Source organism: Amia ocellicauda, chromosome 17 (assembly GCF_036373705.1).
Source record: "Amia ocellicauda isolate fAmiCal2 chromosome 17, fAmiCal2.hap1, whole genome shotgun sequence".
Lineage (NCBI taxonomy): Eukaryota > Metazoa > Chordata > Actinopteri > Amiiformes > Amiidae > Amia > Amia ocellicauda.
Window position 1 is genome coordinate 5,688,277 of NC_089866.1, and position 18,808 is coordinate 5,707,084.

Consider the following 18,808-nt stretch of genomic DNA (forward strand, 5'->3'; position numbering starts at 1 on the left):
GTCACCCAAAAGAAGAAGAATGTGATTTAGAAACCAGGATGAAGAATTTGTTTTGTCTATTTGTATGCAAGAATGTTCTCTGGGTTACAGATGTTACTGCCAGAAAAGTTTGAGTATTTTTAATTACTTCCACCCCATGTGTAATTTGATGTTTATTGAAATTGCCATACAAAGAGACCGATCTACCTGAGCACTTCTTGATTTAAGGTAGGCTAGTTTAGGAAGCATCTGTCTGGCGTTATTTATCGGTTTTGAATGTATTCAATCATTTGAAAGCATTAAAAGACCTTTAAAAACACATTTAATGTTGTTACAAGTTTGTTCTCCTGGAAATTAATGTTTTCTATTGTGATCTTTTATAATCTTAAAAGTTATACTTCCTACAACAATTAGAGATGGCTCTATTTTTTTTTTTTTGGCGGGGGGGGGAAACAAAGGATTCCATCTTCTTGTTTTAAAAAATAGCTACTCGTATACTAAATTCGCCACATTATACCGATTTTATCTCCTGTATGCATAACTTGGGTAGAAGACATTACACACTCCCTCAGTTCAACCAACACATTCATAAAGTATTTAAGCAGAAGCGACGGGCTCTCATTCAAGCAGCCCTGGATTACTCACTTTGGGCTTAGTTTACTCAGCCATGTCTGCCATTTGCACCCACCTCTTCATCTGAATGTTCTTGAGAAAACCACTGTGTGAGAGCGAGAGAGATTGGTTAGAGATAGTGCCACAGGCCTATGAACCCCCCCCCCCTCCCCTTTTCTGAAAATGTCTGTGTTGCTGGTTATTTGTAGGTACATAGTAACTAAAAAGTTAAAAATAGTAAGGAATGAATCTGTCCTGCAATTATGATCACGCAAGCCTGCCTCATTTGATCTCCATTCACCCCTCTCGGTGATGTCATATTCCCATCGGGGGGGAAGCCCAGGCTTCTGTGTGGAGGTGGAGTTGGTTCTCCGACTTCCTCTAGTCCTTAAGTATCGCATTCCTTTATGGGAATGTCAACTGCACTTTGACCCCACACTTCCTCAAGACTTTGCAATAGAGAATGTTTCAGATACCAGTTTGATTTAATTGACTATGAATCTGAAGCCACTTCAAACCCCCCTCTACTTTCTTCACACACAATAAGGTTATATTCACAATTGTATGCAAAACACTTCTGGGAAAGTGAGTCGGCGTCCCGTACACAGAATCTTGTTTGTGGCACCCTGTACTCAGTATGAAACAGTTTCTACATGTGCGAATGGGGTGGTCATGTAGTGTAGTGTGTTGTTTGGGTATGAGCGTTGATCTCTGTATATGAAGTCTACAGTGGAGGTGTGTAACTGCACACAACGTGCCGGCTCTGGGAATCGAGAGGGTGAGGTTGAAGCTAAACATGGTGCTCATGCAATAATCTGTATGTTCTTTGTTGGTGTGTGTGCGTGCACTTGTTTCCTCTAAATTAAGCCTAAATGTACCATGGATTATAACCCTAATCCTTGTCCCAGCCAAAATTTAACATAATTAAGGATTTCAAGGGTTGAAATTTGTGTAAAGCCCTCAAAATATTACTCTAAAAACAACCCGGATATAAATGCAAGATCTTTCAGAGCTTCACCTTTAACCTTTGACCACCATAACTGCAATCATTTTATTTATTAATACATCCAGTTAATTCAAATATTAACATTTGTTTTATAATCTTTTATTCTGAGCTAATTTTGCTTTCAGCAAAATTGTGATAAGTGCTCAATCCATTATTGAGCCAAATCTGTAAATCAAGAAATAGTGAATGTAAAATGATCCTATTACAATTATCCCATGGGACCTGATAAAGGCTAAAAGCTACACTGTAGTGTCACAGACTGCGGCAGTAGGGTGGGTCTTGTATTATGGACGCCTTCACGGCAGTGGCAGATTACCGCGTTGTTTGCTGAGGATGCCACGGGGAAGTGACGGTTTCTTTACCCCGCCACAGGCACTCTGAAAAAGCGTGACCTTATTCAGCCAGTTCCCATTTTAGCCGACAGGTGGACGGACATCGTGTGCATACGGCCGCCGTGTGCAGTGCGCGCTCGGTTGACTGCCTGGAATGGGTGATAACCACAACATTTTGAACCCTTTTTCTTTTCTCCTCTGTTTTGTTCCTCTTGACAGGCCAAATCTTGTATCTGTCACATGTGCGGCGCTCACCTCAACAGACTGCATTCCTGCCTCTACTGTGTCTTCTTCGGCTGCTTCACAAAGAAACACATTCACGAGCATGCAAAAAACAAACGGCACAACCTAGGTAAGAGTCCGGCCGCGTACCGTACATCCTTCACACATGACCCTTGTAACTGCCTAGTCTTCCAAAGCCTAAAATGTGCCGAGAATGTGACGCAAATCTGTTTGCGTGCGTTTTAAGGGGCATAATTTGTTTTTTGTTGCTATAAGAGGAATACAGTATTTTCTTCGTTCGCTTAGACATGATTTTCTTCAAAGTAAGAGTGATTAAATCTCAAACTGCACAGCCGCGCCTCGGGAGGGAAGGCACGCGACTGCTGCCCTCTTTCTGTGCCGGTCCTGACACCGTTTCAGCTCGCAAGCCGTGGCGTTCCCTGGAATTGCCTCTGAAAGTTACTCAATTAAAACTGCATCCCATTAAGGAGCCATACTTTGTGGCTTCCTGAACACATTCCATTCATGTTAAGCAGATGAGACGGGGAGCGATGGAGGAGGCAAGAGGGGGAGAAAGTTTGATCTGCATAGCAATCAAAGATTTAGCCACCAGTTAATCTGAAATTGTATATTGATCCAGCTGCAAGGTCAGCATTCCTTGAAGTTAAGTAACATTTTCTGCATTTTTTATATATATAATATATGGAGAGTGAGAGAGAGAGAGGGTGTGGGCGGAGGGAAAGAATTGGATGCACACAAGCTAGAAGACCAGTTTTAACAGTTTCCTATCTGGCAATTGATTTGCTATACACAATGTTTTTAGTTCTACTGTTGTTTTCCACCGGTTTGAGGTGGCTTAATCCTGTCCTTGTTCTAATTCCTGTGGTTCTATATATATATATACTGGAGTCCTGCCCTTGGACCCCAGGAAAATGCCTAATTACTTGAATAGGGTGATCTCATTAACAATAACTGGATAAATACTACATTGCCATCAGAATGGGAATGAGAGTATTCTGTACGCATATGGGAACCTATACATTTGAAATGGCACTTATTACAGCGTTTTGTAGAGATCGGCGTCCAATGCAAACCCTCTGCCCTGTGTGGTGGGGGGAAGGCAAAATTTTAACATTTTCTAATAGTTTTCAAAAGCAGTGAATTTAGACTTCCTTGTCCTTTGACTTTTGAAAGACAAACAACAAGGATGCTTGGTTTCAATTAAATACAGTTCATTGAGCCACATCTGCAAGGGTTGTACATTTTAAAAATCACCATGGTAACTGTCCATCCCTTTTCCAGTCCTCCTTCAAAACAAAACAGTCCTTCCCTTTCTCTCCAGTAGAGGGCAGCCCCAATCCTTATCTGTGTTGGGGGGGGGGGGGGGGGGTTTGAAGCCTGACCATTTGATTTAGCGATTTCACAGTGATTTTGGGATCCAATAATTGCCTGTCCAGACAAAATGGGACTGTGTTTTAAAGTGCTCGTACCATAATTGTTGTAAAACCTACAACCATTTTTTCAGACCCTAGGAATATCGTACCTTCCTGAGCCAGATAAAATGCGTTTTTGAACAGCACGTTCCCCAGATTTAAACTGCACAGATAACGTGAATCGCATACAGTTGACGTACAGCAGCAAGCGCTGACATTTACTCTAGATGAGTCACTCTGCTGAATTCTGTGGGAATTGGGTTGTTCCATCTTTGTGTCAAATCCTCTGCCCGCAAAACACACCTTTCCGTCTCTGTCAAGGAGCGAAGACAGATCTTTTTTTAATGAATAGCTACTCAAACTCAAGTGCCAAATAATGTGCAGCAAGATTAAAGGTTATAATTATCCCCCATACTTAATCAGGTAGGCAGCATCCAGAGGAGGGCTCAACAGAAGGGGAATAACTAGATAATTGTACTTTTCAGGACAGTAATTGTCTCCTCGACATGTCTAATAAGTATGGAAATAAATTGGGGCCGGTGCAGGAGTTGCATGTGCTTGCGATGCGCAGCGCTGCGCGTCTTGAGTGTCCCCCGGTAGAGTGTTGGTATTCAAACCCTCAATCTTCTCCAAGCTGCACTTTGTTTAGTTAATTTGTGGTTTGCAGCAAGGACAATGCTAAGCGTAAACAACAAGTGAATAAACGCCATCTTTATTTAAAATGTTTGCATCAAAGAATGGTCTTTAATAATATAATCTCTTGTTTGTGACTACGTACAGGACTTTACATCAATTTATGCAAATTACAATTTCTTTTGAGACAGTCTCCCAGATGCTTTTCAGTCAACTATGTTCCCACTGTACCCTAAGACATCCTTGTGCATGAATTGAACTGGACCCTGTGTGTTGTTCTAATACATACCCAGTGCCTTCAAAAATATAACTTCACTTTGGTAATTTAATGTAGTGTTGTGAAGTGCTGGCAGGGGGAATACAACTTATTTTCTAGGCAGGCAAATACGTTTTTTTTCGAACTAGGTTTTTCAGAAGTTCAAGCAGTAAATTAACACACAGTGGTAAATTATTTATTCCCTGTGGGTGTAACTAGCTATCAGTCTTATTTCCAGGTCTGTTATACATTGTGTTTGTTTTTGCCCCTGGAGTTTAGCCGTCACAAAACAATTAATTAGGCTGGGAACCTGCAAAGAGATGCAGATTGTGAAGTCGGGGAGACTCTCTTTGGATAGGAGCACTAATTTGAATAACCTCAACAGAATTAAGTTCTTACAACAGGTTAATCCTTTTTCTTCACGAATATATATATATTTTTTTTTAACCAGCTTCGTTTATATTTTTCATCCCAGTTCCCATGGTTACTCCAAGGCCCATTACATTGAAGGTTTATTTCGGTCTCTGGCAATAAAAGCGCTGCTTAGATTTGTCATGCACAAGTTTTCAGTTGTTTAGTATTCATAAATGTATGTGAAATTATTTATTACAAGCTAGTCAAAAATGCACTCTAGCACTAGTGTAGCCGCACTACACATAGAAGGCGTGTAATGCCAGTTATATTAAATTTGAATCTTATAAAGTAATTTGTAAGAGTAGCAAATATAATTTGATGAAGGAGGCAGCATAAAATCCTTTAAAATTAGTTTTAAAAGGTCCAAAGGCTTTTACTTGTCTTTAGCTTGAATGTTGTGTACATATTCACTCCCTATCGTACCCTTATAATTGTTATTAAATAAAAAAAATAAACCTTGTTTCAAGAGCCCATGCTTAAAATATATGGTGATCGTCTTAAATTTCTTTGCCTTATATCTCTGAAATACTTTCCAAAAAATGTATAAGGGATATAATTGCCTTCCTTGATTTGAACGTGACCTACACGTTATAAAAGTTGCTCTCGTAAAGTACAAGGAAAACCGTTTGACTTAGGAACATTTTGTCCTACTTACTGTACTTCACAAAAATGCGACTTAAATATTCCTCCACAATGTTGCACTCCGTTGGGAATCATTAAAATTACATCTTCTATTGTATTGTCACAAAGATCGTGCGTCTCATATGGCACGTGAAAAAAAAGAAAAGGGAAAAACATCTGAGAGCCTTTCAACAAGATTTAGTCTCCGGCACAGATCTGGTCGTGTTCTTCTGTAGCACATTCTCATCCGGTGTAACAATTACAGGCCCTGTCACAGAGCGCGAGGCGGGGGAGAGAAGTGGGCGGCCGGCTGAGGGAAATGAAGGACAGTTCAGCTTCGATTTAATTTCTCCTCCTGAGTATGGGAAGTGGAAGCTGTCAGAATAGTGAGGAGACGTGACAATCTCCAGTAAACCGAGGACACTCGATACGATGGCTAACGGCGGTGAAACTAATGGAGTGCTCTCCCACCACCCCCTGTTCTCGCCTGTGCCGTTTTAAGGTCTGCTGGTAAACGGTTTCTCCCACTAAGGGTGTTCTTTCGGGCCGAGATGTATGGAGCCTCGCATGCCAGCAGTCATTTATCTGTCACAAACAATGTAATGACCAAGTCCCTACTGGCTTCCCCACCCTCTCCGTCTCTGTGTTCTGCACAGCCTCATTATAGTTTGTGTTGAGCTCTGGAGAAGATATGGAGGAGACGGTGACGTATTGGCACCTCTAACCCTGTCACCCACGCCTCCTCCACCGAGAGGGAAGTTCGTTCTGTTCTCTGGCTTGGCGAAACCGGTGCCAAGGTAGCACTCGCTCGCTCTTGTGGGAGACATTCCTCCCAAGAATGTGACTGGAGCCGTGGTGGTTTTGGTAATTCTGGTGTAGAATCGAAACCCATTCCAAGCGTTCGTGGGTAACCGTCTCCCGGTTTCCTCGCATGAAGACCACGGGGCACTCAAAACAGTGTACCCGTGCCTGTGTTGACCAGTGTGGTTTTCAGGCTGTGAGGATTGTTGCTTTGTTAGACGGACATTCGAGGTGAACCCTCTTTGTAGCACAGTTGATTCACCAGTTTCTCATCCAAGATCTTCTCCGATCGAGATGCCCAGGCTGTAGTTTCAATGTGAGGAGGTTGCCAAGGAGACTGCTGTAGCGGTGCAGCTCGGGGATGCGGAGGGAGGGAGGGATGCAGCTCTGATTCACTGGGCTGTTTTTAATTCATGTATGTGTTCAGTCTCGGGGCAACTCGGGGGTAGCCTGTGTGTGGGTGACGCAGTCGAGAGCAAAGCAGAGTTGCCAGACTGGATAGGAAGCTGGGGTGTAGAAGTGATGACGAATAGGACTAATGATGCTGCATAGAGATGTAGGGGGTGGGGGCCATACAAACCTGTTTGTTAACCTTGGGTAATCCCATCTGTTCATAAGAAATCGGTTAACCTACAGTTGACCTTCTATTTTTAAAGGGTTCAATCTACAAAACAACAGATGTTTTCATCGCAGGTCTTCTGAACATATTTGAAGTCTCAAAAGAGGCAGGCCCAGTGGATGAAATGTTAATTCCTTCTTGGAGTGTTTTAACAAAACCTCTAGTTCTAATTCTGATTTAAAAGCAGATTAAAGTAATTTAGTGGATGTTTTAATAGGAACAAAAGTGATAGTTGGGTCCTTCACATAACCCTGATATTTGAATTGGGGTCATATAGTTGAATGTTTGTGGTCTTGCTTTCTGTCCCTTATTTCTTTTTTTGGAAACTACATCTTTACTGTATTTTAGTGATTCACTGTTTTATAATGGTTTTGTTTTCTTTTTCAGCCATAGACTTATTATATGGTGGTATATATTGTTTTATGTGTCAAGACTACATATATGATAAAGACATGGAACAGATTGCCAAAGAAGAACAAAGAAAAGCATGGAAATTACAAGGTATGGTCTTATTTTATTTGAGTCATATCATGGCATGTTTTCCATTTAAAAGTTGATAGGATTTTATTAGAACTAAATATCACTTAAGGACAAATTGTATGAGCCTAAAGCTGAGATTCTGCTCTGTCTACAAAAAAAAAGTTTCTTAGCAGAATTACTTATTCCAGGGCTGTTGGGTTCCAGTTTATTTTATCTACTATCTACCTCTGCATAAGGCTTACACTTAGCTGAAGTACATGGCTAATCTGATGAACATCAACACTGCAGTGAGCAACAAAATGACACTTTCCTTCAATCGCAGATTCATTAAAAATGAAGACACAAAGTTTTAGATAACAACATAGTTATACTTAATTTAAAAATACTAAAACATGATTCTAAATGTTCAAAGGCAGGAAGTAATCGGGCTGAAGGCAGTACGGCTTTTGACTTGGTGTTTTTATGGAAATGCCTAGAACTCAATTCTGCAGAGCCCAGAAGACAGGGCACAAATTGTGGACGTCGGTCTTTGTAAACCGATCTTGCCTGGGGATCTTCAGGGGGCGGAATTCAGCAGTTAGTGTAGGAAATGGAAAACTCCAGGCAATGACTTGAGACCCATTTAAACAGGAGAGGGTCAGATTCCTGTATTTTGTTACCTGTAAATATGTCCTGGATTGTTACTGGACATTTGCCCACTGACTACACTATCTGGAAAGAATTCCCCCCATCCCACACACACACCTCTTTGGCAGGAACAATATTGAAACTAGATAATTGGGAGGACCTGATTTGAATTATACATTTTCTCCTCTCTCGTAAATAATTGGTCTAATCAGCCTGCTTTGGAGTGGCTTTCCATTGCTGTGATACCAAGATCTTGTTTTCTTGCTGCTCTCCCATGCTGCCCGCAGTCTTATTCTCTTTTCCCCCTTTTCGATCGGCAGGAGTTGGCGAGAAGTATTCGACGTGGGAGCCAACGAAGCGGGAGCTGGAGTTACTACGGCACAATCCGAAACGTAGGAAAATAACTACAAACTGCACCATCGGTAAGCGCTTCAGTCACAGAGGGTCATGGAGGTGTCTTCACCAGTTTCTATGGGCTACCCAACTCCTGCTGTAAACGTCCCTGCTTGGCATGATGTAGGAGTAGAAATGGGGAAGTGTTGTAGTGTCAAGACCTTACCTTTTATATTTCTATTGATTTATTTATTTTCTTGTTTATCTGCAGAGGTAGCATGCATTCTGATTAATACTCTGTCCTTAATGGTGGCTGTCCTTTGCTGTCATGAAATTTCTTCAAGGCCGTCTCACTTTTCCCACACGTTTCTACAGTATAATGTGTTGCAGGATTGTCAGTCGCAGACATTGAGAAACTGGCAGGGACTGTCAGCACGGACTTGAAGAGCAGTAGAATCCTCCTACTCGATTTATTGATCTGACGAAATTGGCCAGGTTTTATGGAGGTCAGCGTTGAAATAAAATGCCACAAGCTTCCTATTTTCTTTGCATCCTCCCTATGAGTCATCCATCATAAATGTGCCACGTTTAAGAAAATAATAATCGTAAAACAAAACCGCACCAAATCTGTCACACTGTTCATTGTGAGCAGTTTCTCTCTGGTTCGTTTTACTTTTGAGCAGGAGGCTCCTCCCATCAGCCCTTGACATTGGCGATCCCTTTGTGCTAAATATATCCAGTCCCCCAGCACATCCACCCTGCACTGAGTCATCATGGTTGTGATTTAAAATCGATAAAAACTGCCCGAGTTAAAATGTCTGGGCCGTCTGTAATTTCGCCGTCTCCCCCGTTCCACGTGGCCGTCCCAGACCCCAGCTGCCATCGATCAATAATAAGCCTGGCCCTCGACAGATCTGTTTAAGCTAACAAGGAGATAAATGATAGATGCACCAATGATGGATTTGTTTTCAGTGTATTAATGTCAGCCGACCCACCATACTCAAATATACGACGGCAAGAAGGACCTTAAATACCACGGATGAGGGCTTATTTGCCGGAGCACAGAAGGAGTTGCGTGTTTTGGGTTTCGTGTGGAAGGATATCTTCTTGGATGAGGATGATAAACTTATTAGCCTTTCAGCTGTGTATTGTAGAATTCCCATTTTAATTTCCTAACTTGAAAAATCCTCAGTTTGTTAGTCCTCTTCGTAAGTCTTCTGGAAGCAAATGATGGTAATGCTTTACTTCTAATTTTCTACGACTCTTATAAAGACCTTTTATTTTCCTGACTTTAGTAGAAATATTCTCTCCAATTGTCACATTTAGTTGGACAGACGCACTTGGCAGAAGGCATTACTTTATTTGTGGCTTGTGAGTCCCACCATCATCGTTCCTTTCACGTGTTTCTCAGGATATTTTCCATTTCCAAATGTATTCATTTAAATTCCCACCTCCTCACTATTTTAAGTGGTGCCTGGCAGCTTTGAAACGCATGAAGCAAAAAATGAAATGTATGTTCAGAGACCTTCAAAGGGAGCAAGGATGTAGCTCTCCCAACAGTTGTGCAACTTCTGTTCTTGTGTGAGATGAAAGGTGTTTTTAAAGGGTAAGTCTTGCACAGCTAGTGCAAACAAGAGTAAGGCTGTGTACTGGCTATGGACAGGGTAATGTCAAGACTAATAGGCTCCGAAAATAGATTGCTTTAGCTTTATTTGGGAAGATAGAAGTTCCTGCAGTGTAAATGCTCTGCAGAACGATGCACTGACTTGCAATTTAGACACTGGATTCTTGTCGAGCATCACAAAATGCACAGATTCTACATGAAATCTAAAAAGAGCAGACAAATGTTTGACAGGAGGTTTTGTCATGAATTCAGCCTTTAAAACCTGCCATTACAGTGCATGAAAAAACCTAGATGTGTGATCAGTAACGCCGAGAGGGCGTACATCAAGGCAAGAGAAGACAAAATGCGAAATATCATGAAATATTGACCCTGAATCTCTCCGGCAGCAGGAGCTCTTCCTTTCGGATTGTGGTTTTCGTCATCTGTATTCGCTGGGGACGCTAAATGTCTGGCAGCACAGTATTTATTTTCAGTTTATCAGATGAATGCGGCAGAAGAATCGGCGATCTGGCTTCCCAAGGAGCGTTAGTAAGCATTAGCAGGAGATTAGCCCGCTCATTAGCATCTGAACGGACTCGGGGCTTTCCCGCACAAGGCCAACTGTCCCGTGTCGAGAGCGGGGGAAGAATATCGCACAGCTAGAGTGCCGCCCCTGGAATCGCCCGTCTCTGAAAGGGCAGGGTTGGAGAGCTTGAGGGGGAGTTGCCGGGGAGGGGGTGCTGATGGTAAATGCTGAATATAAGCAGCAGGTGGCTCGTCCAGCTGGGCACGGATACCAAGCTGTTAAGTGCTAAAGACCTGGTGCAGTGAGAATGGGTGATGAGGGAGGAGGGTTTGATTTGAATGTGGTGTCTCTTACTGTACCTTGAGGGCTGGCAGCTTCATGCGGTACCTTGAACGATTCTCCATCAGACTCCCGCTAACCCGTCCGTGCCCGGCAGATGAAACCCAAGTACGCTGTGCCACGTGTTCGGCCGGCTGTGACCACACTAAACCTTACAGGCACCAGCGCGGAGAAGGCTGTTTAAAAGTGTTTGAAAACACTTTGTTTGCCCTTCATGCAGTTTAGGATTTGCATGTCGAAATATCGGGCCAGATGTCCTTTAAACCGCCTCGGTGTGGGTCCGGCACTGCCTGCGGTTTGTGCAATTTTGTGTTTGATTACCTTTGTGCAGTCGTGTGGTTGTTTAGATTGGGGCGCCGTACGATTAAGTCAAAGCTGGGTTATTAGATGTGAAGGGTACTGGCAATGTAAATATGCTCAATGTTTATGGGGGGAGCGGAGATTAAATTTTCCTCCAGATCTAATTCTGTACTCTATAGTATTGTATCTGGGCTGTGACCAGCGCTGGTTTGAATGTGGTTCTGATCAATGTAATTGTAGAGAACGGGTTTGGGGACCTTCGGTGAAGCTTTGATGTCATTGCCCGTAAAGCGTGTTTGAGATGCTGAGCGACAGGTGTTTCTGTCCTTCACTGTCCTCACAAGGACGAGTTCTCCGCATCAGGATGCCACCGGGAGCAGAACGTCTGCAGGAAGTGCTTTCAGAGTGTGGCATAGCGATTGCATCATCTGTGGGAACTGTCTGGAGCAGAGCCCATGTGTAACCTGCTCTCCCTCCAAATGCGGTCAAGCTCATCTGGAGAAATGCATCACAGGAGCCACCAGGCACACAACGGGTCGTGGGTTTTGTCTAGACGGCTGACGTAGACAGGCTGATGGGAAATAGTATCCCTTCTCTTTAATCGACTGCATCCAGACTTGAACTAAAGGGTATGAAGTTCATCTACAGTTCACCGCAATGTGAAACGTCACAATCTTGGGTTTTCTTCTTGTGGTAATTAGATCTTAAATCTGAGAGGAAAACGCAGGAGGTCCACCTGGAAATGACTTGTTTGGTGGTGGATTGTTATTCACACATTACAGCTATAACTGAATTGTAACAAACCATTTCTGCTCTATGAAAAAGGAAATAGGAGTCATCACGGTGAGGGGGGAGATATTAAAGCCTCTGTGTCCTCACCTGGAGGGAGGGACAGATGCACAGGCCGAGAGAAGGCCGTCTTCGCCCCACAGGAGGCTTATTTGAGGTCTAGCTCATCGTGGGGAACATGGCTGGTTGCTTGGTGGCGACCCCTGGTGGCACGGCTACAAACTGCGGGGCAGGGGGGATGTACTTGACTATTAAGGTCTGTCAATCTGGAATGACATTAATGCCGATGACCTGGCGTTTCCTTTCAGTCGTCTAACTTTCTCTCCCGTCTTTTCTGTTATTATATTATATATATATATTATTGTAAATGTGGTAGATATTTTATTGTCCCCCCCCCCCCCCCATAAGGAAATTCTGAGAAAAGTATGTTTTTTTTGTTGTTGTTTTTTAATAAAGGGTTTTCTTTGATTTATAGTAGCACATTAGCATGGATCTGAAAGCTATTGTTTCCCCCGATTTCTATATTGCATAAACAGCCGCATCACAAATGAAACATACATAATCCCAAACAGGAATAATGATCAGATCTCCATATTGGCTTATGTAACACTTTAATGCAAATGTGCACATTGGAATAACTACTTTTATTTATCTTACTCCTGTCTGTTGTCAACTAAGATATCTGCAAAATTCTCATCCAGCCTTTTCTCTTTTTCTCATTCCAGGGCTACGGGGCTTAATAAACCTAGGGAACACATGCTTTATGAACTGTATTGTCCAGGCACTTACCCATACTCCCCTCCTACGAGACTTTTTCCTCTCAGACCGACACAAATGCGAAATGCAATCCAATTCCTGTCTGGTGTGTGAAATGTCCCAGCTTTTTCAGGAGGTGAGTAGCAATTGGAGGATAATGTTACCTAATGGTCTTCGGTCTTACCCGGCCTGTGTAATAACCAAACCACGGAAAGGACGTGTATGATGTCATAGTCACTGGAGTCAGTGATCTCATTTTTCTGCATTTTCCTTCAGTCAAAAGTTGCGTGAATTGTTTATGCTGAATTGCCACACATCCAGTATATTGTGCCTCCTAGATCGATTCTCCTACAAATGCAGAGGTATTGAGTAATAAGGTGGCACATTTCAGTCACAGATATAGCTTTTTTTCTTTACATAATCTAGTTTTGTCATTGCTTCATGAGTCAGTATATTTTTGTAATACCTATTTATTACACACGTTTATATCTATTATATTGGCATAATGCTGGCTGGTAGCATTGAGTCATTGTCCTTAAAGCGCTCTCCCGTCTCCAGAAGCGCAGAGTTAAATCATTTCAGTGGGTTCGGCATCCTTGCACTGGATTCACACTGAGCTGCTCACATGCTCAGCACTGCCAATAGGATTTGCATGTTTATGGGCACAGAGGAACCAATTCAGGCATTCGTGGAAAAGGATTCGCAGCAGAAAAATGTGCAGAACCGTGTAATTTTCTCCTACATCCTGCCTTGGTATAATAGTTTCACCACACGGGTGCCAATTGGGTAAACCTTGACATGCAGACTACACACTTACTGTAAACGCAGAGAGCCGTGTTTATCTACGCTGCTGGCAAAAGCAGTCGGACGGTGATGCCCAAGACTTGTATGTGTGGAATCGTGTTATTGAGATTTTTCTCCCAACTAAAAGAGAACTATGATCCTTAATGCACAGACTGATGTGGCCAAGAAGCTGTGCTGAATTATGGAGCCCATGCGCAACGTTTTCCAATTAAATTGCCTCTTGCCTCGGCCGACATCTTTCAGGTTGTCTGAGCCCTCCAGATAAGAGCCCTCGCCGTTCGCCGGCTCTTATTCACAGCGCTGTTGTCAGACTAATCGAAGAGGCTAATTCATCACACGGCAGGGTATAGTTCAGGTTGTGTTGCTAAATTGCATTGTTCTGGAAGTCGGGCCCACGCCGTTGTGTGATGCGACTGCCGTAAACGAGAGAAACAAACTCCAGCCGGAGTAATACGGGTCACTGTTTTTGTTTCCCCCTTAGTTCTACTCCGGACATCGATCCCCCCACATTCCCTTTAGGCTATTGCACCTGGTGTGGACACACGCGCGGCACTTGGCAGGGTACGAGCAGCAGGACGCGCACGAGTTCCTCATCGCTGCATTGGATGTGTTGCACCGGCACTGCAAAGGTAAGCCGCCGCAGAGAGAGGTCATCAGTGTGTAACACAACCTGGGTACGAGCTGTGAGTTCCTCTTACTTTCTGGTTACTTCGAGACTAATTGAATGTCTAGTTTAGGTGTTTGTGTGGGACAGGCAATGCAGTAAAATTACATAGATCTCTGCATCATAAGAAAGTGTCCAATCGAGAGGAGGCCATTCGCCCCACCGTGCTCCTTTGGTGTCCATTAATAAATGATCCAAGGATCCTCTCCAGTCTGTTTTTTAATGTTCTCAAATTGTCTCTTCAGCCACATCGCTGGGGAGTTTGTTCAGATTGTGACGCGTCTCCTGTTCTCTGTCTTGAATGCCTTGAAGCCCAATTTCCATTTGTGTCCCCGGGTGCGTGTGTCCCCGCTGATCTGGAAAAGCTCCTCTGGTTTGATGTGGTCGATGCCTTTCATGATTTTGAAGACATTCTATATATAAAATACATTTTAAACCTCCCCTGTGCAATTTATTTGCAGCTCTGTTCAAACCTGCCGTTGCCTTGTCTGACTCTTATTGCTTTAGAAATAAGTTTCAAATTCGTGGTGCAAAGAAATCGCTGCCTCTGACTTTCCAGATTGTTCCTGATCTGCTGACAGGTGCAAGTTTTGCGCTGCTAAGCTAAGATTTCAAAAATAAATCTGTTGGCGTCTGTGTGGGGAATTATACATTCTGTGTTTATATCTGAAGAGGTGCAGCTCGCTACTGTTGTCAGACGCATGAAAAAAATAAGTCATTAAGGCAGCGTTCGAGCAGAGCTTGACCAAGTGAAACATGTCAGGTTAATGGAGTAGCAGCCCCGAGGAGCGCTGTAATTTATTTTCATTATATTCAGAGTAAGCACATGCACGCTGCACATTGTGTAATATATTCATGGAAAGTTTACATAATGCGTCTTTGATCTTTGAGGGGAAGTCTTTAAAATACTTTTTTTAACACCTAGATTGTCATTTTTCATTTTAAAACATGCATTTCATAGCTCCTTCCCTGCAGGAGTTCTGAGAATGAATGTACGTTTTGAGGTTTATAAATTATCAAATAAGAGATGGGGGCGCGGTGGAAAGGCGGGACATGTTCAATACTGGGGGGAGTGTTGAATTCTTTTTTTGTTCAGTTTTCAATCTAATCCCTTCTAAAGACCTGGGATCACTGGTACAATATTAATTGGTTTAATTGGTTAACATTTCAGTCGTGAAGCATTCCTTCCCTTCCGGACCGCTGTTTGAATGCCCCTGCTTTTCTTCTCGTACGTCTTAGGTGACGACAACGGAAAAAAGGCCAACAACCCAAACCACTGTAACTGCATCATCGACCAAATCTTCACCGGAGGCCTGCAGTCCGACGTCACCTGTCAAGTCTGCCAGTAAGGCTTTTTTTCTGTTGTTTGTCCTGAGAAGAACAAAACATTATCAATATGTGATCCCACCCCTGCTTTTCATTGAGTGAACGAGTGGAAGGACGTGGCACGCAAACCTCCAGTCGGCCGTGCCTGCTCGGTAAATGTCACTCACTGGAGACTCAGGGTTTTGCGTCTGCGTACGTAAAATACTAAAGAAATCCTGACTTAAAGATTGGTGATGCTTCCAGAGTGCCCCAAAATGTGCATCTGGGTGCGTTTTTATCGCCATCGCTGTGGATTCTGAGAGGAATTTAGATGGGAATCTGTCGGAGCCGATGTTCTTCTATGATGTACAAATCCCTTGAAGCGAACAGGAAATGTTGCACACACTTAATTGACAGGTGCTGACAGGGATATATGTGTTTAGCGATGGCCAAAGTAAATGGTTAACTCTGTGTGTCTGGTTGCATAACACTCCGAGCTCCGGCAGATCGACGGAGTTCGACGTGCCTCCATAAATCTTCACCAAGAAAATGTATTCCCAAGTTTTACTGAAGATCATTGTCTCGTGGGCCGTATACCCCAGATTGAGTGCCCTGCATCTTAAGCACAGCGGTTTTGCAGCAGTGGTTAAAAATAAATGGTCCCTCGGGGGCTGTTGTAAGGTGTTCATCTCGCCAGGGCTGGCACTGACACAGATTGCACTGAAAAGCAGTCTCATCAGATTAATGCTGCTGCTGGAGTCTGGAGACAAATATGGCTATTGAAGGCACCGCTGCAGGTGAACCAGGACTGGGTGCCACCTTGTGGATGGATGATGTATTGCAGGATAACGACCATCAGCCCAGGATACAAGAAATGCTGTATAAATACATTGTGTGGTTTAATAAATACACCAATTTATTCATTTTTAAAATGTTTTCCATTCCAGTGTGTGTCCAGTTTATGGTTCCAAGAGTCGCAGTATCCTGTTTTGAGAACTTTTTCAGGATATAAATCCTACAATGCAGTGCGTTTTACTTGTGCGCAATGACGTGCAGGTGTCTGTCGTCTGTGCCCTGACGCGGGGGTGTTGTCTTTCAGCGGTGTGTCCACAACTATAGACCCCTTCTGGGACATCAGTCTGGACCTGCCGGGCTCCTCCACGCCCTTCTGGCCCCTGAGCCCGGGCAGCGACGGTGGCGTGGTGAACGGAGAGAGCCACCTGTCCGGGGCCACGACGCTAACAGACTGTCTACGAAGGTATCTGTCTGGAACCGCCCGCCTGTTCTGCGCATGGGTCAGACCCTCAAGTTCCTAGAGTTCATAAAGCATAGATTCTCTCCTGTGATGATACTGTGACATCGTCTGAAAGAATTGAATCCTGTAGCTCTTCCCACATGATGCGCCAAAGACTATTTTAATGCATGTATTCTGAAAGTTCCATAATTCTGCCATTAAAACTCCCTAATTTTCTACTGGAGTTCTTGCTCGGACGCGGTTATCTCTCTGCTGATAGCGTTGTGCCGTCTTCCAGGTTTACGCGGCCAGAGCATCTGGGAAGCAGTGCCAAAATCAAATGTAGCGGCTGCCATAGTTACCAGGAATCCACAAAACAGCTCACGATGAAGAAGCTTCCTATAGTGGCCTGTTTTCATCTCAAAGTAAGTCCGGGATTACCGCACATCTCCCCTCGCCGAGGTACCGAGCCACGCTTAAGGTTTCAAAAGGAATCTCGGCTCATTTAAAAATAAAAAAGACGACAGCCCAGGATTACACAAAGCTGTTCACAAATGGCAAGCCTTATCCCTGCCAAGACATTTGGTGCCTGTGATGTATTAAATCGCCTGGTGTTATTTTTATATATATATACATATTTATTGCGTGTGTGTGGAGGCAGAATAGGGGTCACTCTGGTCACATCTCTATGTGCGTGCAATGATTAATCCTACAGGCCGATGTTGCCTATTAAGTCCTATTTCAGATTTACTCCCATCCCTAATCTGCCATCCTTTCTTTAACATAAAAGGGAGGAGAAATCGAGCCTCTCTTTCAAGTCGCCTCCATCTCGATTGTTGTTCCTGTGGTCATGGTGGCGTTTGTGTGAAGTGTCTCACCCCCCCCACCCCGTGTCCTTCCCTGCAGCGGTTCGAGCACTCGGCCAAGCTGCGACGGAAGATCACTACGTACGTGTCGTTTCCCCTGGAGCTGGACATGACCCCTTTCATGGCCTCCAGGTAAGGCTGCTCTCCTGCGCGGCAGCGGCCCCGGCCCGGACCGCAGGTTTCTCTCGTGAACGTGGGTGTGTGACGGGATCTAGGACCGCTCGACAGTGTGTGGCTTTTGTAATAGTCAATGTTTTTACACGCATTTATTTTTCCTTCCATGGGTCTTGCAGTAAGGAAAGCCGGATGAACGGACAATATCAGCAACCAGTGGACACTTTAAACAACGACAATAAGTATGTATTCAGTTTTCTGAAAGTTCAAATGCCTATTTTCTGCACAACTTGTCTTACTGTGGGTGAAATTTTTAAAAGGTGTTTTGAGGACAAAGGACTTTCTTGAGCAAGTAAGGACACTAACCTTCAGCAACGTTTTAAATGTGTGTGTGTGTGGGTGGTTTACACAACCAATCCATATCTGCTCCATTTCATTTCCAGTAAGTAGACCCTCTGTGTAGAGTGCGTCTCGCCATGTTCAGACATCATTGTAAACCATGTTTAGCTTTTAAACTGGAGTCATTTTCTTGCTGCATTTTAACGAACTTTCTCTTCGAGTTCAGATTTCTAACGGCAGATATTCCTTCCCTCTCCTTCATAAAGATCTGATTAATGGGTAACTTAGATGAGGTCTGTCTGAAACACAATCTCCATGACAAGATTGTAAAGTACATTGCAGCGCTGCAAAGGATGCATACAAATCAAGGGCAGGTGTAGCAGAGTGCTGTGGGATTTCAGTAATTAAAATCTGCCGTTAGGTGACATTTGCATTTCAGTGCAGTACCTTCTCTTTGCAACTCGGTGCATCCGTTAAAAGAAGCTGGATGTTTACAGAGCCCTTCCTCTTCTCTTCCAGGTATTCCTTGTTTGCAGTAGTCAATCATCAGGGCACACTGGAGAGTGGTCACTACACGAGCTTCATCCGGCAGCACAAGGACCAGTGGTTTAAATGTGACGATGCAATCATCACCAAGGCCAGCATCAAGGATGTGCTAGACAGTGAAGGGTGAGCGGCGTTAGACAGGACTTCTGCAACAGTAAAGACTGCACGCTGTTTGTTAGGTCAGAGCTGCGTTGTTTGACTTTTAAGTCAGAAAAAAATGACATTAGACGCATGTTACCATCTTGAGTTAATTTG

The 18,808-nt window shown here is 43.6% G+C and overlaps 1 protein-coding gene across 3 annotated transcripts in view; it reads left to right on the top strand.

The window, feature by feature from the left end:
* usp22 (ubiquitin specific peptidase 22) overlaps nucleotides 1-18,808 on the top strand; it is a 39,831-nt gene that overhangs the window by 18,903 nt on the left and 2,120 nt on the right. For 2 of the 3 annotated variants that reach the window (XM_066688795.1, XM_066688794.1), the window contains 11 exons: nucleotides 2,149-2,281; nucleotides 7,316-7,429; nucleotides 8,356-8,457; nucleotides 12,651-12,817; nucleotides 13,967-14,114; nucleotides 15,389-15,494; nucleotides 16,554-16,712; nucleotides 16,987-17,113; nucleotides 17,595-17,686; nucleotides 17,848-17,910; nucleotides 18,527-18,676. In XM_066688795.1, the coding sequence (XP_066544892.1) occupies nucleotides 2,149-2,281; nucleotides 7,316-7,429; nucleotides 8,356-8,457; nucleotides 12,651-12,817; nucleotides 13,967-14,114; nucleotides 15,389-15,494; nucleotides 16,554-16,712; nucleotides 16,987-17,113; nucleotides 17,595-17,686; nucleotides 17,848-17,910; nucleotides 18,527-18,676 (1,361 nt within the window). The remainder of the gene's footprint in view (nucleotides 1-2,148; nucleotides 2,282-7,315; nucleotides 7,430-8,355; nucleotides 8,458-12,650; nucleotides 12,818-13,966; nucleotides 14,115-15,388; nucleotides 15,495-16,553; nucleotides 16,713-16,986; nucleotides 17,114-17,594; nucleotides 17,687-17,847; nucleotides 17,911-18,526; nucleotides 18,677-18,808) is intronic. The other variant, XM_066688796.1, reaches the window with a different exon arrangement.